This window comes from Meriones unguiculatus, chromosome 9, assembly GCF_030254825.1.
Source record: "Meriones unguiculatus strain TT.TT164.6M chromosome 9, Bangor_MerUng_6.1, whole genome shotgun sequence".
In the NCBI taxonomy this organism is placed as follows: Eukaryota; Metazoa; Chordata; class Mammalia; order Rodentia; family Muridae; genus Meriones; species Meriones unguiculatus.
The window spans coordinates 2222557-2244513 of NC_083357.1; the positions used below are offsets into that span (position 1 = coordinate 2222557).

The 21957-nt window shown below is 37.8% G+C and overlaps 1 protein-coding gene across 1 annotated transcript in view; it reads right to left on the reverse strand.

Annotated features, from left to right (window-relative positions):
- Positions 1 to 21957, reverse strand: part of Wdhd1 (WD repeat and HMG-box DNA binding protein 1) — a 42151-nt gene that overhangs the window by 15766 nt on the left and 4428 nt on the right. The window contains exons 4-14 of the mRNA XM_021641266.2: positions 21284 to 21395; positions 21040 to 21090; positions 20199 to 20294; positions 18339 to 18431; positions 16511 to 16617; positions 15932 to 16073; positions 10416 to 10626; positions 9026 to 9207; positions 6788 to 6972; positions 4471 to 4712; positions 1024 to 1161 (exon numbers count right to left, since the gene is read on the reverse strand). Coding sequence (XP_021496941.1) covers positions 1024 to 1161; positions 4471 to 4712; positions 6788 to 6972; positions 9026 to 9207; positions 10416 to 10626; positions 15932 to 16073; positions 16511 to 16617; positions 18339 to 18431; positions 20199 to 20294; positions 21040 to 21090; positions 21284 to 21395 — 1559 coding nt within the window. The remainder of the gene's footprint in view (positions 1 to 1023; positions 1162 to 4470; positions 4713 to 6787; positions 6973 to 9025; positions 9208 to 10415; positions 10627 to 15931; positions 16074 to 16510; positions 16618 to 18338; positions 18432 to 20198; positions 20295 to 21039; positions 21091 to 21283; positions 21396 to 21957) is intronic.

Below are 21957 nucleotides of genomic sequence, written 5' to 3' on the forward strand. Positions count from 1 at the left end.
CTGTAAAGGTTCATTACCACGCAGACCCAATTAAAGAAAAGACTCTGCATGTGAGTGGAATTTCCCACAAGGAAAAAAGAAAGAACAAACAAACACAAAACAACAAAATGGACCCCACCAATTTCCGTGGAAACTCTGCCCCCTGCTGGAATATAGCAGTAATTACTTCAAGCCCACCGGATATGTGTCTTGCGTACCCTGGTTAAGAGATGACACAATGCCATCACCTGCCCTCCGCAAAGCATCTTTCACACACCACTGCAGACAGGTCAGTGGCAGCACTGCCGGGAAATACCATGGGATCCACAAATACAAGTTCTAATCCCACTGTAGTACTTTTGAACGAGAGATGTTAGCATTTCATCATTATGGCCAAAATATTATGACTTAAACATGTATGTAGTCAATTAAACTAAGATTTCAATACCTTCTTCCAAATTCAGTATTCTATATTTATAGCACACCTCAATTCAGACGGGCCACATTTCAAGTATTCAAGAGCCACACATAGATTGAGCACAATTTTAGAAGCTTCTTAACATGTATAGAATTTACTGGAAAAGACATTAATTTTACTAATGATTTGTATCTCTTCATTGCTATATAATAAATAAATTAGAAAAACATAGTTTCCTAGGGCTGGAGAAGCGGCTCAGTTAAGAGCACTTAAGCTACTCTTACAGAGGACTACAGTTTGATTCCAAGGACACACAGAGGGGGCTCACAACCACCTGTAACTACAGCCCAAGGGGTCCAGTGTCCTCTTCCAGACTCCTTGGGCACATACATAAACCTAATTAAATTAAAAAAAAATAATAAAAACATAATTTTCTTTGCAAGCTTTCTCACCAGCTGTCTCATGATAGTGAAAGAATCACTGTTATGCCTAACAGCTATAGTTTTCATACATATTTAAATTAAAAATTTAAACATAAACAGAGTAGTTAAATCAATTAAGACTAAAATTATGAAATTATTTTCTTCTTGAAATGTCTCTAATATAAATAAATAAAATTATCTTGCCTTCAGCAGAAAATCCCAGCCATGAAAGGTAGGATTTCCTGGTAAGAGGAAGAGGGTCACCATGCAAGACCTGTTTTTTCTTTTGCCCCAACTCTAGCAGCTGAACTCCAAGGCACTGATCTCCATCAAATCCTGTACCTACAGAAATGCACATGTATCAGAGGTTAGTCAGCCATAATCAAGTCTAATTTTTTTCTGTGATTAACTTTGTGACACTTTTTTTCCCTCCGAGACAGGGTTTCTCTGTGTAGCCCTGTCTTTCCTAGGTCTCGCTTTGTAGACCAGGCTGGCCTCAGAGACCCACCTGCCTCTGCCTCCCCAGTGCTGGGATGACAGCCCTGTGGCACCACCTCCCTTGACACATTCTTAAAACAGCACCATTTTTATGGTTAACCCACACGAGGAATCACTCTGATACTTAGAAGCAGACTAACGCATTACACTGAACATTTGTGGACAACATAGCTGGTACCATTTCCTTGTTATGATTCTGCACTGAAGAGAACTGAGAGACATGTGTTCATCACTTTCTGCTTCTCGACTGGATGGAATGTAAGCAGCTAATTTAAAAATCCCAATTGCCTTCACATCCCCATTGTGATGGACTGTGCCAGATAAACCCTTTCATCCTCCAGCTGGTTATCTCAGGTACTATTACTATTTATAGTTATTGGGTTTTGAAGACAGGGTTTCTCTCATAGCCCCGGCTGTCCTGGGACTCTCTATGTAGATCAAACTGGCCTTGAACTCAGAGATCTACCTGCTTTTGCCACCTGAGTGCTGTCATTAAGGGCATGTGCCACTACTGCCTGGCTCAGTGGCACATGAAAATAGGAAAATAGGCACAATAGGAAAATAAAGTAATAGGGCCATTCAGAAATGTTTGGATACTCTGTCCTAACCCCAGGCCAAAATTCATTCACCATTTTTTATGAGACTAAGTAGCAAGTTTTACAAGCAAGCATCCAGACACAGTCCAATCCTTATTTGATTTTTACATGCTCAAGAAGGATATAGGAAAATATTGTCTTGACTTCCAATAAGTAAACCATTGTTTCTGGAAGAGTACAGCCAGGGGCTATACAGAAACCAAACCAAACAATGAAAAAAAGAGCTGAAAACTTCCCATGCAACAGTCAACACCCCGTACTCATACACATTTAGTGCAGCTGCTTCAGGCAGTGTTCGCTGGTGCTCAGTGGTAGAATGGCAGGCACAGTTGGGCACAGTGTGCACACTGGGCATTCAGAAACCAGGCTGCAGTGAATTCAGACCGACAGAGACAAGCACTGCTACAACCACGGAAGACTCACCGCACACTTAACTTTAAATTAATTTATGGTTGCATTTAGAAGCCTTTCACTGCTGCTAAACTTTCTTGTGACTTCCATTCAGTTATATGAGGTTTCATATGTGCTCATATTTAAAAAGATGGGTGCAATGAGAGAGGAACAGTTGGAGCTAGTGGAAAGGTCCCAAGACAGAAATAAGGATAAAGTGTTCACAGGACCAGTGTATGTATAACCATGACAAGAGACAATAGAAAGGCATGAGGTTGATGAAACAGATGAAGTTCAGATCCCATAGGACCACTGAGACACCTTGTTATGGCAACAAGTTTGCTTGTTAGTCTAAAAATGAAATGAAGGCAGAAAAATGGAAGCAGAAAAGAGATGATTTATGCATTTAAAAGATCATCCTGGCAGCTATGCAGAAAACAGACTGCAACTTGCAGCAGCTAAGGGCTAACAGATAGTGGAGGCTACTATGACGGGCAGTACAACATGACCTATGGCTGGGGTGTTAGCTTATGAAACGAGGTGAGACAGACTTGGAATGGGCCACTCCACAGAACAAAACATGTTCTGACCATACAGATGGAATTTATGTGGCTTGTAGTTGTGTGGCTTGAAGATGTGTTAGTATGAATTGTTAATAAGCTAATAACTGAGGTGAGCAAACTGTTTAAGCAGAAGGTTTGGAAGAAAAAAATGTAAAGGTTTTACTTATATGGCCAAGATGTGTCCACAAATCCTGTTAAGCCAGGTGGTGGCGGTGCATGAATTTAACCCCAGCACTTAGGAGGCAAAGGCAAGTGGATCTCTGTGAGTTTGAGGCCAGCCTGGTCTACAGAATGAGTTCCAGAACAACCAATGCTGTCAAAAAAAACAAACAAAAGGCCAGTTATAACACAGCACACTGACTTTAAATGAGCAACTGAATATGAAAGTCCAAAGACAGGGCTGGTATACCAACTTAAAGATACAGACATACATATTTAAAACCACATTCTAAATAAAATCCTCTAACAAGTTTCTCAAACTATTTTGGGGTGGCTTTTTTGTTTGTTCTAAGACAGGATCTCACTATCTAGCTCTGACTCATCTGGAACTTTTATGTAGACTAGGATGGCCTTGAAAGCAGATCTGTCTGCCTCTACTTCCCAAATGCTGGGATCAAAGGTGTACATGACCATGCCTGGCTTTCAGACTGTATTTTTGATATGGATCATGATATCAATTTGGAGTTGCAAGCAACATTTTTATTTATTATTTATACAGTGTTCTGCTTGTATGCCTTCAGGGCAGAAGACGGGACCAGATCTCATTATAGCTTATTATGAGCCACCATGTGGTTGCTGGTAATTGAACTCAGGACCTTTGGAAGAACAGCCAGTGCTCTTAACCTCTGAGCCACCTTTCTAGCCCCTATAAGCAACATTTTTAAAAGGTGAAATCGAAGGGTAAATATTGTCCATTATACTTTTATTTCAGTTACACTTGCAGATATTTACAAAATGGTAACAGAAAAAAAAATCTATTGTAGGTATGCTGTCAACAGCTCTGATCTTTGGAGAACACCAGGGATGGTGAAGCCAACTCCAACAAAATTAAGCACACCAGGAGCAGTCAAAAGGAGAAAAAGCATTGTCAGTGAGGAAAAAGGTCTGAAAAGGACGTAAGCCAAGACAGTATTCGCACAAGAGTCGCACAAGAGTGTTTAAAATAAAACAAACAAATAACCTTTTCAGTAACTTTATTACAGTCTGTGTTAATGCGGGTGGGGAATAACGACAGAGAAAGGAAAAGGAGCTCCCAATTTCTGAAAGCCACTCACAGTTGTTTTGAGCTTTTGCACTAGAAGCTGTAGGCTAGTTCTGTATTTAAACTGAACAATGCACTTGCCAAAGCTTAAACGCTACCAGATTTTACCTTTGAATATCCTCTGGAATAATCTATACAGTGAAGCAGCCTTGTTTTTTTTTTTTTTTTTTTGCTCACCAATATAGCAACATTATCTACATTCAAAGAATACAATGATGAAAATACTTAATAAGTGCAAAAGGAGGTATACAATCGAAAACAAAATGAAGTCAATAACAAAAAAACTCAAGTAGTTTCCATTTTACTTAAGTTATGCTATTATGTAAGACAAAGAAAAACCTACCTCTATGATAAACAATGCAAAGCTGTTCTCCATGTCCTGCCATTGATACTACAGGTCCGGGAAGGCAGAAGACTTCTTTCTGAACACCTCCAATAGTAAATAATCGAAGGAGCAAGGCAGTAGTGGCAGCAGCGGCCCATCCTTGACCAAGACATATGGCTTCAATATCCTCATTCTGAGGCATATCTACCATCCACTCTTTGCTTGAGTCCCAAGAACTAAAGTGTAGGCAGTGGAGCTTGCTAAAAAAAAAAAAAAAAAAACAGACAGAAACAACCACATTTTTGTATGTGATTTTTTTCCCCCTTCCCTAAGACAGGGTTTCCCTGTGTAGCCCTGGCTGTCTGGGAACTTGCTTTGTAGACCAGGCTGACCTCAAACTCATAGAGATCCACTTACCTCTAACTCCAGAGTGCTGAGATTAAAGGAGTGCACCACCCCAAGTTATAGGGGATATTTTTATATATAACTAATCATGTCAAAGTTTATTTTTCTTTTTTATTACTGAACCTGGTTTAAAAAAAAGATAAAAAATCATGAGCCAGGTGCAGCAGTACATGCCTGTAAACCCAGCACTCAGAGACTCAGAGGCCAGCCTGGTTTACAAAGCAAGTGCAAGACAGACAAGGCTGCATAGAGAAACATTGTCTCAAAAAGAAAAAAAAAAAAAAAGAAATTTATTCGGTATGTGCATGCACATGTCTGGTACCAGGGATACAACCACTGCCTTGAAGGTAATAAATAAACACTCTATGAATGTGTTACATCCCAAGCCCATGAAATAAACTTAAAATGATCTACATTAATACCGCTAACTCATATTTTTAAGTGTATTTGAAGATATAGGACATATCCACAACATAATATTAAATGGAAAACTGGAGGTAAGGGCTATAAAGTGTTTCTATACCATAAGCGCACAAAAAAACAAAAACAAAAACAAAAACCAACCAAGACTTTAAAAGATACAAAGTAAACTGTAATTAATATAAAAAATAAAAAAGATACAAAGTATCAAACCATAAATAACAGTTCCCATTTTAAAAAAGAATTAACAGGAAAGACCAAAAGGAAAGAAACAGTAATCACAATAAGCAAAACAAAAAGGGCTGTCATCTCCCTAGTAAACCATGTAGACTAGCCAGGGCTGTCATCTCCCTAGTAAACCATGAAGACTAGCCAGGGCTGTCATCTCCCTAGTAAGCCATGTAGACTAGCCAGGGCTGTCATCTCCCTAGTAAACCATGTAGACTAGCCAGGGCTGTCATCTCCCTAGTAAACCATGTAGACTAGCCAGGGCTGTCATCTCCCTAGTAAACCATGTAGACTAGCCAGGGCTGTCATCTCCCTAGTAAACCATGTAGACTAGCCAGGGCTGTCATCTCCCTAGTAAACCATGTAGACTAGCCAGGGCTGTCATCTCCCTAGTAAACCATGTAGACTAGCCAGGGCTGTCATCTCCCTAGTAAACCATGTAGACTAGCCAGGGCTGTCATCTCCCTAGTAAACCATGTAGACTAGCCGTCCACCAAGCAAAAGGGAGAACTTGGTAAGTACTACATTTTGATGTTACCTTCCTTTGAAAATTTCCCTTTCCAAAGAAAGATTTCAAATCTCATCTATGGCAAAACAAAACAATACAACAGCCCCAAACAAACAAACAAACAACCCTGAGGCCAAAAATCCAATACCAGTACTGAATTAATTATAAGAAATATAAAAGCTTTTCAGATAATAAAAAATATTCTACATTTTGTAGTGGTTACTTACAAGTGTATCTAACTTTGTCAACTCAACAACCTGAAGTATAGTTACATTTTATTGCATATAAATTACACAATAAATTAAATTTAAAGAAAGGTTCATACAGACAGATCTCAAGAAGGATATATATCTAACTATTAATTCTTTTTGATTTGTTTTTTGGGGGACAGGGTTTCTCTGTGTAGCCCTGGCTGTCTTACAACTCACTTTGCAGACCAGGCTTGCCGTGAACTCAAGAGATCCTCCTGCTTCTGCCTCCCAAGTGCTGGGATTAAAGACATGTGTCACCATCATCTTTAAAGTATTAATTCTGGAAGAATGCTAAAGGGGATTTCTTTAGGAAATGAAGGGAACTTTCATTTTCTAAGTGTTCTATTAATGTTGTTGCTATAATAATAATAACAACTACTATTCAACATAAAATATAATAAGGAGACAACTAGGGCAAAACACATTCTGAGATGTTTACACCCAGTTCTAGTTCTGGTATTTCATACTGTAAAAGATACAATTTGATCTAACAGTTTAACAATGCCAGATTCTCCCTATTTACCTTGCTAATTCATCAGCACCTTCACATGCCAACAAAATAGCTTCATGGGAAAGAGTTCCCATTGTGTAATTGAAAGCATTCGATAGGTGTGTTGCGTGGTGGATGGAGGTGTCATGGAATTCCACATCTATGGCACTATCTTGATCATCGTTATAGCAGCGAATAATCCCAACAGAGTTCCACACCTACGAGTATATAAAATCAAGTAAGAAGAACAGAAACTCCTAAGACCATATATACCACAAGAACACAGGCTAGCAACCCTCTAACTCAGTCTGTACCTAGAGCTACCACATTTCATCTAACTCAAGCATAGCTTCAGAAAGCAATAGTAATATTAGAGCTACAATTGCTAATTATTCTTTCCTTTATAAAAAGGTCACATAACCAATTAGCAAATGAAATGTTTAACATTTTAAAACTACACTAGTAGTTTTTATAATTAATAAAGTACTTACAACTAGCCTTTCAATAACAAAATCATTACATTCTTCCAAACAAACACCTCAAACTTTGAGTTCCCACACAAATAGGGATGTAAATGACAACAGATTTATTTTTCTGTTCAAATAACTGGTTTGTTATAGGATAAATATATAAATTATAAAACAATACAAATTAGTAACATTTGGAAAGTTTATTTTCCACTGATGTACACTATAGGCTCACACTATACTGACGTACACTATAGGATCCTTGTCTGTTTTGTCTGTCTCCCTTCCTTTCCTTCTTTCTAATGTATATGAGTGTTTTGCCTGCCTGCATGTATGTATGCCTACCGTGTGTGCGTGTGTGTCTGGTGCCCACCATCACCAGAAGAGCATAATGTTAAACATATCTATAAGTAAAATATTGACGCTAAGATGGATTACTCAATGAAGATTCTTAATAACAATAAAGTTTTATTATGAAATGCCACTCTTCCTATTTTTACAAGTATTTATGTCAGGACTATATCTTTAATAAAAACACCTAACAAAATTTGCAGAATAGAAAATATCAAATAACATACTCAACTTTTCAAGCTCTCAAACATAGAGCAAAAAGCTGGTATGTTCATTCATCAAAAAACATGCTTAATGTCTACAGTGTTGTGCCTTGCTTTAAATACTATATTAGGTTTTCTTTTTTAATTTTAAAAAATTTTAAAAGTTGCCAGGCAGTGGTGGTATGCACCTTTAATCTCAGTATTTGGGAGGCAGAGGCAGGTAGTTTCACTCTGGTCTACAGAGTGAGTTCCAGGACTGCAAGGCTACAAAGAGAAACCATGTCTCAAATGAAATAAAAATAAATAAATAAATAAAATTTTATGTGTGTGGGTAGTTTGTGTATCACTGTGGAAGCCAGAAGAGGACATTCGATTCCATGGGACTGGAATTACAGTTTTAAGCTGCCATGTGGGTGTTGGGAATTGAAATTAGCTAGTGTTCATAACCACTAAGCTCCTAAGAAACTACATTTTAGTAAGAATGGTCTCTGTTCTAATGGACCTTACATTCCTGCAAACAGGGTAAAGAGCTCTTCTTATTGTACTTATTACCACCTAGTAAGAACTGCTTCTGAAGACCAGCAGTGGTGGCGCACACCTTTAATCCTAGCACTTTGGAGAGGTTGGGGAGGCAGAGGCAGGTAGATCTGAATCTGAGGTCAGCCTGATCTATAGTGAGTTCCAGTACAGCCGGGGCTACACAGAGAAACCCTGTCTTGAAAAACAAACAATACACACCCCAAAAGAATTGACTTCTAAAGACATCTAAAAAGTGTTTTAGAATCCAAATACACACACACACACACACACACACACACACACACACACACACACACACACACACACACAGGCATGATGGTACATATCTATAACCCCAGCACTCAGGAGGCAGGGTCTGAAAGCTATCACAAATTTGAGGTCAATCTGGCATACGTAGTGAGTGCTAGGCTAATTAGTGAGAATCTGAGAAATAAGGTTAAAAATACTCTAAAAAGTTACGATAAGATATATAGTCATGTTTTCAGATTATTTCATTTTGTAAAACAGAATAACCAAACTTTTCAATAATATTGAAATAAAATTAAAAATTTTATTTAACCATGAAATAAACCTACCATAAAATTATAATTGACCGAATGCTCTATCCCCTTAAGCAAGGTTTTAAAAATTATTTCCTAATCTATCAGTAAAGTGCAGGGAGGAAGCAAGCTGGAGAATGACTTAAGAGTTAGCTGTAGCGCAAGGCTCACCATGAATCTGTGAGAGAGATGCAAAGGTGTAGAGCTTGACTGGAATGGCTTTTGTCGGGGTGTTGGCAAGGGCCCATCATAAAACGGCCCTTGGGGCTTTGTGAGGGGGACATTGTGAATACTGTCTGCTTGATCATCTTCCTCTTCCTCTTTGTGAAGATCAGTTCTTAGCATTGTAGCATCTACAGCACAAAGGATTATAAGATAATCATAAAATTAACAACCTAGAGAAAGAAAAACACTGTAATGATGTTTCTACCTGGACTTAGGGACAGCTGACACACTACTGGCCTCTTGCACCATACTCAAAGAATGTGGTGATAACTCAAAAGTCCTGCGAGGCAGAACAGAGAGTGCCTTATGTTAATCTAAATAACAACACCAAACTTCATTAGTCATCACTGCATTGTTAGCTACCACCCACTTATAAAAAAAGTCATTTTATTACTATTTGATTTTTATAGAGTTTCTTTTTCAAAAAAGTTCTGGGTATAATGGGAAGAGGGACTGTCTCTGACATAATCTGATAGGCCTGTTCTTTGATCACCTCCCCGAGGGGAGAGCAGCCCTACCAGGTCACAGAAGATGACAACGCAGCCACTCCTGATGAGATCTGATAGACTAGGATTAGAAGGAAGGAGAGGAGGACCTCCCCTACCAGTGGCCTTGGGAGGGGCAAGCGAGAAAAAGGGGGAGGGAGGGTGGGGCTGGGAGGGGAGGTGGGAGGGATACAAAGTGAATAAACTATAATTTTATTTAACCATGAAATAAACCTACCATACAAAAAAAGGGATTAAAAAAAAAGTTCTGGGTGAACCAGTGAGATGACTCAAAAATTAAATCAGCTTGCTGTGCAGGTAACCTAAGCTCAATCCCCAGAATCCACGGAAAGCTGGCGAGAGAGGACCAACCCCATGTATGCTGTGACATGCACACATACAAATCACAACGTTCTTGAAAGCTGGGGCTGTGGAGATGGCCTGGAGGGTAAAAGTGTTTGCTGTGTACCTGAGACTGAATTCAGCCAGTCAGCTTAACAGCAGGCACTTCTATCGGACAGGCCGTCTTACTGGGAGTGAGTTCTCTCCTGCTACCTTGTGGAATTGGGAATCAAATTCAGGTTATGAGGCTAGGCATAAGCACCTCTGTCCTCTCTCTAACTTTTTCTATTGTCGACTTAATTGAGCTAATCTCGATTACTTCCTTTTTGTTTGGGACAGAACTTCTTTTCTAGTTTGTTAAGGAGGCTTAGATTGTTGATTTGAAATGTTTTAAACAGGGTTTAGAACGTAGCTCTAAACACTAATTAAGCCATGTATGCTAGGTTGTAATAACATTTGGAAAACAAATCAGCAAAGAGATTATCACATGAGCAGAGCTAAATTCATACCAGCTGAGTTTTCATCGTCTGTCAAGACACGACTTCGCTGTCTAAGACGATCCACAGCCAGCATGAGGTCATTATCATCCTCATCCTCATTTCTAATTCCTTTTGAAAAAGAAGGAATCTCAACTGCATTGTCATTTAGAAAATCGCCAGCACTGCTTGTATCATCTCCATCAAAAAGGTCATTGTAATCCTTTTCCACTTTACTAGATACCTGGAAAAATTAAATTAGAACATATTAGTAAATAATTTAGAAAAACACAATTAAGCAAAAGGCAGCTCTTTCTCTTTTTCTTCTGTTAATGCAGTAGAGATAAACTCAACACCTCGCACTATATCCCAAGGGCAACCTTTTTGTGTTTTGGTTTTTTCAAACACTGTCTCCTAGATCCCATATGGCCTCAAACTTACTGTTACTGAGAGGCTGACGTGAAACTTCTGATCCTGCTGCCTCTACCTACCAAGTGCTGGGAGTACAGCCAGCCACCAACACACCCAGCTTCTAAAAACATAAGTGCATACCTATGGTTTAAGAATGAGGGGGCTGGAGAGATGGCTCAGAGGTTAAGAGTACTGGCTGCTCTCCCAGAGGTCCTGAGTTCAGTTCCCAGCAACCACATGGTGGCTCACAACCATCTGTAATGAGATCTGGTGCCCTCTTCTGGCGTGCAGGTGTATATGCAGGCAGAATAATGTATACATGACAAATAAATGAATTTTTAAAGAAAAAGAATGACTGGCACACATTTACTTTGTGCTCTGTGCTCTGGGGACAGGTCAGGGTCACAAGACAGACGCGAAGTGAATGTCACACACAGGCAGCTACTTAAAGAGCTGCATCACTATTTGGCCCTGCTGACCTGCTTGCTTTTTTGACTCAAAAAAAAAAAAAAAAAAAGTAACTGCCTGGTGGTTCACACATATATATTCCCAGCACTCAGGGAGGTAGAGACAGGTGGATCTCTGTGAGTCTGAGACTAGTCTGGTCTACAGAGTGAGTCCAGGATAGCCAAGCCTACATAGAGAAACCCTGCCTAGAAAAACAAAACAAACAAATATCACTCTTCACTTCTAGTTCAGATACTGACTAAAAGGCTTAGGTATACTTTCCCTGACACTCTGGGCTTTCTCAGTTTCTCTGGAGATGCCCCAACCCACCCTCAGACCTTTCTACAGCCGCTTGCTGACCTCTGTGCCTAATTTAAGAGCACAACTCTCTCTTTTCCATCCCCCTCCTCTCAGCATCTAGTAGGAATTCTAGCTTGCTTACTTTTGTTTTTCTTCAAACACTAATAAGATATTTCTCAAGCTTCCTTCTCAGTCCATTTTAAAGTCTTTTATTAATCAGACCAAGAATGCACAAAAGGGAACTCCAATTTCTGGGATTACACGCAGTGACCATGAAGGGACACTAAAGATGCCCCTACACTGCCATGGTGTCCGGGGAAAAAGCTCGTTGTAAAGGAGGGTTAGCGGGGATCAAAAAAGAAGCAGGTTTTGAAGTTCATCCTTGACTGCATCTACCCTATGGAGGACAGAATCATGGATGCTGCCAGTTTCAAGCAGTTCCTCCATGGGAGAACCAAAGTGGAGGGGAAAGCTAGGAATCTGGTAGAAGTGCTGTGGCACCACAATATATATAAAGGAAAACATTTTCTATGAATTCACACACACACAGCACACTTTGTGTAAGCCCTCTAAATGTCCTCTCCCAGCATAACATTTTCAATGCAAAATAAATCTTTAAACGGGCAGGGTCCACATATGGTCCCAGGAGGTGCCTGCATTTTAAATTATGTTTTTCATTGAATGTTCTTATGCAATGTATAGTTCCTTGTAAGTACTACTACTGTGTTTTATTCTTAAAATAAGAACTTTAGCTAATCAAATTACAGAGTGTAAAGATTACTAGAAGTATGTTCCAAATATCATAATTTCGAAATCTTTTGAGAATAACTGAGAATGCTGATTCACTGTCCCTGAATCTCAGAGTAACATGTCAAGAAGTTGACACTGAATGAAAACATTGAGAAATTTGTTTTGTTTTTTTCACTGTATACTATAACTCTAACTTGTATCATGTTGATGAATAAACATATTGTTTATTTTTTTTAAATTGAAGAAAATTCTGTGACTGGTTACACACTAACAGTAAAGAGTCATGAATCACATTCCTTCTCAATTAACCAGGATGAAAAGGGAAAGGAGGATTAGAATGCATGATCTGGAATATACTGTACTAATTCATAAATAAAATTTAAGAACAGCCAGAAAAGGAAGCTCCTTCTGAGAAGAGAGCAGACACTACAATTCCGAACCCACCTTGGGGGAGACCTCATGTGATTCTAGCTGCTCCAACAGCTACCAAAGTACCTAAAAGCAAATCCTGGGTTTATCACTTGAGTCAAGCCTTGGGCACCAGAGAAAACCCCCAGGGGAACCCCGTTAAACCAGGTACAGTTGGATATTCTGCTGAGCTTGTCAAAAATTAACAGTCCTCTTCAAAAAAGGAAACAGAACAAAAAATGTGCCAAAATACAAGCAAAAGTTTACACCTCAAAGTTCGTTTTCCAGAATACAATCACCATGACTATGATAAAGTCACACAAATTTCTCAATTGTATTGTAGCACAAACTCTCTTTTGTACAAATGGGGGACTGACAGAGGAACTCACTATGCTGGCCTGCAGCTCTTGATCCTCCTGCTTTCCAAGTGCTTGGGTCACAGGGATGCCGCAGTCTGCCTGACTTCTGATTTACTTCATATTTGAACAAGATATTACTTAGGCAAAAGCACACTTACTTTAGACCAACCCTCTAAAAGCTTGTGATTTTTTATATAACATAATGGAACAAAGAGAAACACAAGAGGTAAAGAAAACATAGGTTTAATTACCAGTTCCTAGGAATGTGAACACATTTCACGAGTCAGGTATCATTATTAACAGGCTTTCAGATCACTACAAGGTGAAATAGTGAGCCGATACACTGCAAAGGCTACAAGTTATTCCTGAGGCCAGTAAAGCCATAAAATGTTAGTGCACACTGACACTTTTGTACCACCAGATTCTAATCAAAACATTGGTAAAGGGTTAAAAAGCAATAGATCACAAATCGTTAGGATGGAAGTAAGTGTAATTATGTTTAAGAAACTGCTATTTAATAAGTAGAATAGAAAAAGTATCACCAAACTCATATATTTAAATATGATTTAATGAGTAACTGAATTGATAACTAGATGCTATATGCTATTATTTTAACTATTCCGGTAACATCCTTAAGTTTTATGAACAAAAGTTAGCCAAGAACATCTTAGAATTTCCTTATTAGGAAAAAAATTAAGTTTTGCCTGGCATTTACAGTAAATTAAGAGAGAAATATGTACTATGCCTCATAAACCAAACTGGGAAGAACATTCAATTGTGAATAGAATTAAGAATTCTCAAGAGTGCTTTGGACTGAAATTTCCTGTCTTATTGTTCTGAGACAGTCTCACTGAGTTGCCCACGCTGGCTTGCATTTGTGACTGAGGCAGTCCTTCAAACAGTAACGCTTCTGCATCAGCACCTGAGGAGCTTGGGCTACAGGCATGCACCAACATACCTAGCTAAAATTATTTATTTTAATTTACTTCAAAAAACTTGTTTTGTGTGGTGGGCAAGATGCACCTGTGGAAGTAAAGGAAAATTTGTAGGAGTTCGTTCTCCCCTTCCACCATGTGGGTCCCAGGATCAAACTCAGATCATCAGGCTTGCATGCCTTCACCCATCTCGACAGTATACCTTTTGTGATAAAGGTTGTATATGTGTGTTTATATGTATTAGTCAAACAGCCTTATAAGGTACATCGAAAAACTGAACACAACCCTCTGCACAACCACACTGACTTCTTTGCAGAGTACAGTGTCTCATTGTATATCCCAGGCTGGCCTCAAATTCAGAGGTCTGTCTCTGCCTTCCAAACATCGAGATTAAAAGCGTGTGCAACCACGCCAGGCCTTTAGTGTTTTATTGAGTAGTTTCTTCTAGGCTTGTAAGCAATATTCAAGTGCTACTTCAAAAATTTTCCCATTTTTACCCATCTGTTTAACATACCCTATGAACTTCCTTCTATGGAAAACGAGAGCTGGCTGACCTTTCACAACTACCTCTGCTCCAAGTACATAGGTTCACTAGTCACCAACTCAGTATGGATACACATACTCTCACTCTGACTTAATCAGTGCACAGTATTTAGGCTACTAACATCATGTAAGCTCTTTATGGCTAAATAAAAATTGTGATATAATAGTGATAGCCAACACATATAAAGTGCTGTGCTACACACTCTTAACAACACATAATTTATCTAGTCCTTACAATAACCCTAGGTCCTAGCACTATGTCTATCTTTATTCCACTGGTGTATTTTGTTCATCACTTTTCCTTTCGAGTACATCTTGTTCCTGGAGCTAAGATTCCCTTCTCCTTAGGTCTTTTCTGTTGGAAAGCTATCTGAAATACTGAAAAGCGCAATACAAACTGATAATCTTTAAGAGCCACATGCAAGTGAACTGGGATTTTAATATTCAGGCACGAATATTCGCCACTTTCATGCAAACCCATTTTTAGTACAGTATTTCCAAACCTCCCTAATCTAATACACTCAACTATACATAAATTCCTGGACCAAGGACCTTCTCCAGTTTCCCTTTCTAGAGGACAAATTTCTAACATCTGCTAAAATGGAGGGTCTATGAAATCATTAAATCAGCCTATTGCCGTCAGCCTCACATTTGGAAGTGCCTAATGTGGCTAGGTTCTGAATCTTTAGGGATCTAGTCACATAAGCTGGTTGTACCTAGGTTTTCCACCATTGTAATATTAAGATCCAAATTTCTGAAAACCCACTTAACATAATCTCTTGTATTTTTACTCTGCAAAATTTTATTTCTACCATTACTTCAATTGTTTTCTTTACCCTATGTGATTCCTCACATTAAAAAGTTATTTAATTTCATTTTAATAGGGTTTTTGAGAAGAACATTCAGTCTACAACCTTCAAGTAGAAGTCCACACTAAAACTTGAAATACGAAAAGGCACCTTTGTCAAGGAGCATGAACCAACAAAGGCAAGGAGATATAAACAAAGCCACCAACTCTAATAAAGTTTTGTGACCAAGCAGAGGAGGTAGCCAGCAGGCTCAAGAGTAGAGCCTGACTCAAGAGTTTATAAGCCGACTGAGACCTAGTTCAGTTATTAAATTTTAAGTTTTTTCTCTAAAATATTTAACAATCCCCATACAAAATGTACAAATAGTAATTTACAAAGAAATAAAGAAAAAGCATTAAATGAAGGAAACAATTCCTACTTGCAAAATACATTTGAGAAATGTTCTATTACAGATGATTACTAAACCGCTAAGACAGAACCATAAACTGGAATTTCACAAGAAGATGAGGTGGTTTATGACACATTTTTAAAATCCATACAAGTGCAGAAACTCTTGGACGAAACCGTCCTAGCACAACGCACATTACCTTATTGCTTGACGCCTTTCCACTGAGGTCACAGACATTTTCCAGGACCCCGAGGTTCCCTTCCACATCAGTGTAACATATTCTACCACAGGTAGGATGCCAGGCCAGGCCACAGATCGCATAACCTTTCTCGTGCTTTACCCTAAAAAGGAAAAAGTGGACTTAAAGATACAGTCATCTGGACCAGAGAATGTGACTCAGTAGCAAACAGCACTTGTCTAGCACGTACTTAATCCTCAGCACCATCTAAAACAAAAGCTGCACTTTTCCTTACTTTCTAGGGAAATTTCCATTTGTAAAGAGTACATGATAGCGGTGAGATGATTCAGTGTGTAAGGACACTTGTCAGCCTGGGTTTGATCTCTAGAAGCCTCCCAATGGGAGGAGAGAACTTACTCATGCAATGTCCTCTGATGGCCACTGTACACTGTGGCACGCATGCTCTAAGATATACATACATGGTAAATGAGTAAATAAATATAAAAATGTAATGGTTTTCACTCTAAGAGCTATTTTCATTTGGAATAACAGTCAAAATGTACAAACGTTTCCTAATTAAACAAAAACAATAAACTGTACCTTTCCATGCAGTCTTTGGTTTCCACATTCCAAACTACAATTAAGCCATTAATAGTACCTGCAGCCAAATACTGCCCACAGGGAGACCAGGTTACTATATTGAGTGCCTACAAAGAAACAGTTAATAATAATGTTGTACATTTTGAAACTATTCGTTTTATTACCCAAAAAGTTTAAAATCTCTACTCTCAGTTATTCTAATTACATTTGATATATACAATGCAGTAAAGTGTATTTATTTTTAATCTTTTTCAATAATTTTCAGCTATTAGCATATATCATTGTTAGCCAAGAGAAAATTAATACCTGCTTAATTTTAAAAATGAAATATAAAACAATGTTACCATCCAAAAAACAAACAAACAAACAACAACAACAACAAAAAAACTACTGGGAATTCTCCTGACATTCACCATTAAGACATGAAGACATACTGTGAAAAAAAAAAAAAGACATGAAGACAACCAGTAAGTGAGGTGAACGTCATCAAGTTACTGTTCAGACTCTGAGCTTTTAACTGAGAAAACAAACAAACAAACAAAAAACATACATGAGTAAAGGTGAACAAATGTAGAAGAGTAATATTTTGACCTAAAACTTGATAGAAATGAGAGATAGAAAAAGAATAAGAAAAATAACAAGGTGCTGGAGAGGTGGCTCAGCAGTTAGGAGCACTGGCTGCTTTTGCAGAGGATCTGGGTTCAGTTCTCTGTACCCACAAGGTAGCTTATAACCATCCCAAACTCCAGTTCCAGGGGATCAAGAAAGAGCCCTCTTCTGGCCTCCTCAAGCACCAAGCATATTCACAGTCCATTTACACCCAGGCAAAAATGTATACACTTAAAAAAAAAAAAAATCTTAAAGAAAAAAAGAGTTAAGTCTAGTCAGGCATGGTGGCAAACATCTTTAATCCTAGTAAAGCTAAGGCAGGTGGATCTTTATGAGTTCAAGGACAGCCTGGCTCTAGATCAGACAGGGCCATGTGGTGAGAGACTGGCTAAAAAACAGAAACAAAACAAAAATAAATCTTTAAAAAATAAATAAATAAAACCTCACAGTCTTTCTTCTGCTAAAGTTTTGGAGACTAGAATCACAAGTCTTATTGAAATTCACAATAAAAATTCAATAATGAAGCTGGACTCATGCCTGTAATCCCAATACTCAGAGAAGCAGAGGCAGGCGGATCTTGGTGAGTTTGCAGTCAGCCTGGTCTACAAAGCGAGTCCAGCAGAGCCAAGACTACACAGAGAAACCCTGCCTCAAAAAAAAACCAAAATAAGTAAACGAACAAATAAATAAACAAATCAATAACTAATTTACTCTAATATCAAGCTAAGGGTAATTTTTGTTGTTGTTGTTTTCAAGACAGTGTTTCTCTGTGCAGCCCTGTCTATCCTAGAACTCACTCTGTAGACCAGGCTGGCCTTAGACTCAGATCCACCTGCCAATGCCTCTGAGTGCTGCGATTAAAGGCATCAATGCTTAGCATTAAGGGTAATTTTACTTCCTATAAGCTCTTTTTAAAAATTTAGCTTATTTGTATGTGTATAGGTATTTTGCCTGCATGTATGCCTGTGTTCCATCTGCATGTATTCCATGGAAACCAAAAGAGATCATCAGATATTCTGAAACTGGAGTTACATACAGATGGTTGTTAGTTAGTATATGGCTGATAGGACTCAAACCTGGGTACTCTGGAAGAGTAGCCAGGACTCTTAACCACTAAGCCATCTCTCCAGCCCACACACTTCATATTTGACAACTGATTTTAGTGAAGTATGCATTAAATCTTCTCTATACTTACTATTCCATGTGTCACAAAACCTACCTGAGAAATAGAACTATCTGAAAGATCAAATGGATTACTCCAAGTTTCTCTTCTGTACATCTTAACAGATTTCTCCACAGGAACTGCTAGTAACTATTGGGAAAGACAAAGTTACATAAACTCAACTTGCGGAGGAACACAGCATTGTAAATTAGCTAAATTTACAAGATATAAAAGCAAATTTTAATTTCAATTACTAACAAACCTCAAAAAAGTCACTTCATTTGAAGTTTTGATAAGAAAAACATAAGTGACCATCATTTTGTTCCTTTCAATAGAAAACAAAGCAGTAGTGTAGTAGCTAGTGCATCTATTAAATATTATGTATGCATGTGTGAGAAAGCCAGCACGCTTCAGTGCATATAAAGAGGTCAGAGAACAACTTTTGAGAGTCTGTTCTCTCCTTCCACCTGGTTGGCTCCTGAGCAGCAAGTACTTTTATCCACTGAGCCATCTCACTGGCCCTTAACTACATTTTAAACTACTTCTTTATTTTTTAAGATTTTGTTGTTGTTGTTTTGTTTTTTAAGACAGGGTTTCTCTGTGTAGCCTTGGCTATCCTGGACTCACTCTATAGACCAGGCCAGTCTTGAACTCAGAGATCGCCTGCCTCTGCTTCTCTGAGTGCTGGATTACAGGCATGGGCCACCTCCCTGGTTGTATCTTCACTCTCAGTGCTCACTTACCTTATGAAAGTACACAACGAGCTTGATCATGAGCTCCTCTTCAAAATAAAGCATGCCCATTAAACATACCTATAATCTCAGCATTTAGAAAGAGGCAGGAGAATTCTGACTTCAAAGTAGCCTGGGCTACATAGCCAGTCCTGTGTCAAAGAGGAAATATTCACAAGGTCCAAAAGGAAGAGACTGTCCTGAAAGTCCAAATCATAACCAATTCTACTCATAAAAGCAAATTTAAGCAGACTTTAAAAGTACAAATGTGAGCAGGATGCTTGCAAGCCTGTAATCTTAGCACTTAGAGGCAGAAGCAAGAATGAGCTACATAGCAAGCTTGATCATGAGTCCCCTTTCAAAATAAAACAAAAAAGAATGTATACATATGTATATGTTTAAGTAATCATATTTAGAAGTATTTCTTTACTAGTAAGTATTATCATTCCATCTATACCTACAATTTTGTAGCTTAGTGGTTTGTTCTTAATGTTCTTAAAGTCTATTTCATAAAAGATATTTCTCATTCTAACCATTAGAAAGAATCTTACTTTCAGGACTGCCAAAATTTATTTAACCACTTCCCTATAAATGAACACCTAAGACATTTGCAATCTCATAGATTGGTATATTTTTTTGTTATACATATACTGTAATGCCTGTGTATAAATATACTTATAGAATATTCCTAAATGTATCACTGAGTCATCTATTCTGAGTGTTCAACACTACATATAATCCTGTTTCAGAGTTGTTCCATTAAGCATTAATGGAATGAATATAAAAACATTCATGTAAAATATACAATTTGAAAAAAAATCCATCCTCTCATTTTTATGAGCCCAAGGAAATATTTATACTCTCTTAACAAGTGTTATTAACACCATAGAGATATCTTGCCAGCCCACATCTCAACTTTTATAGACTCTTTTTTAAAAGTTGTCTGCTGTCCTCTCTACAAGCAAGTCATGGCATGCATGCATATACCCAAAATCATATTCATACACACAATAAAAACTTTAAAAGTTGGAAATGCTTCTTGAGGCATTTCAGGATTAATTACTTGGCTTAAGAGTTCTAAAATATAAAATACAAATAAAATCACAATAAAAAACAAACATTTCGCACTAAAAATTAACAAGGACTAAAAGAAATCCTTTAAGGGTTGAAACTAAGCATCACTTACTTTCCCGGTCTTGGGTTGCCAAGCAAGTCTGCAGATGGCCTTTGCATTCACCACATCATTGCACTTTTGTAGTACTGGCCAACTAACAGCACATGTCTGATTTTAAAGAAAACAAATCACTTCTCTTTATCAAAACTTTCTCTCAAAATAGATGCAAAACTGAGATCTAACAGGTGGTTTCTTTTACTTGGTATGTCTTGGGGAAAAGCAACTTACTATACTTTAACTATCACTGTTAGTATAGTTAGCCTATACTGTTTTAAATTTTTCAGATACAAGAACAGCATAAATCTTACACAAGAACAATTTCTGTGCACATGAAGCAATCAAGACTTTCACAAACCAAAATGATCTTCCATAAATTAAAATAGACATGCCAACAAAAATAAAAGAATCTTGAGAGGTCTCCCATAATGTTAAGGCATGACATTATCAAAGCCAGAACTAATTCGGCCAAGAATTTAGGGAAGGAACAGCAACTTCTAAGGCTATTCCTTAGCCTTATTATAGCCTCTGTCTTATTTATTTCTCTATTAGCCACATTAATACAAGCCCAAACACAGTAGTTATCTTCTAAATCTATAATGACTAACTTGCCCCCTCTAATTTATCAACCTTAAAAGTTAAATACTATACATAGTTCCTTCTATGAGTTTGTGATTGTTCAACACTCAATATGTTTATGTTTATATCAGATTATTTTGGAATAATAAATGCTTAATGCTATGCAAAGAAACAGATTAAAAAGATAACAACTACTTTGGATCAATAATATAATATGCAACACTCAAAATATCATAGAAATGGAAAAAATGTTTTGAATTTCAATTTACTAATTTACCTGGTCAGAAACATTCCATACTCTGACAGTTCCATCACAGCTAGCTGATGCCTGTAGAAATTTAAAAAAAAAAAATTCTCCATAATTATATTATATATATTATCTCTACTACGTATAATTATTATGGGTATAATATCACATGGAAATTGGTTCAGCTGATTAAAGTCTTTTACCAATAGGACAAAACTTTCTGCCAATAGCTTTACACATATCCAATAAAATGACAAAGGAATGAAAGAATTACCAGAAAGATATCCTTAGGATCAAAAGACAGACTTAAAACAGGGGCATCATGTCCTCTAAATGTTTGCTGCTGGCTGTTATCCATCACGTCCACAACTTTCACCAGAAAATCACTATAAACCGGTAAGAGGAATCCCATGAATAAATGGCAATAAAAACCAATATAGTGAATGCTATAAATTTTAAAACAACTTGCAAACTATCACCCAAATTTAATAACTTACTGTTTCATTTTGTTCAATAAAAATTCTGAAAATCCAAGTTAAAACTTCTTACCTTGTTAAAATACAAGCACTGCCTAAATGGCTTCTCTGGATACTTGTAAGCATCTATTGCCAGTCTAATCAACAGTTAGAACGAGTTTAGAAAGTTCTATCTGTCACACCCCACCTCAGCATTAAATAAGTTTATTTTATTTTTCTTATAAGGAGGACTAAGGACTTGTGCAGAAGCTGGGTGTGGTGGTATACCTTTAGACCCAGACCTTACGAGGCAGAAGCAAGCCCGATCTATAGAGAGTTCTCCGACAGCCAGGGCTACATACACAGAGAAACCCTGTCTCAAAAACCAAGAGAGAAAGAGAGAGATTCTGCAGAAATCCTGCTTTTGATTCTACGTAAAAATAATTTATTAAGTTTGTAACATGTTCTCATCTTTCTCTGATCTTTTTCAGTT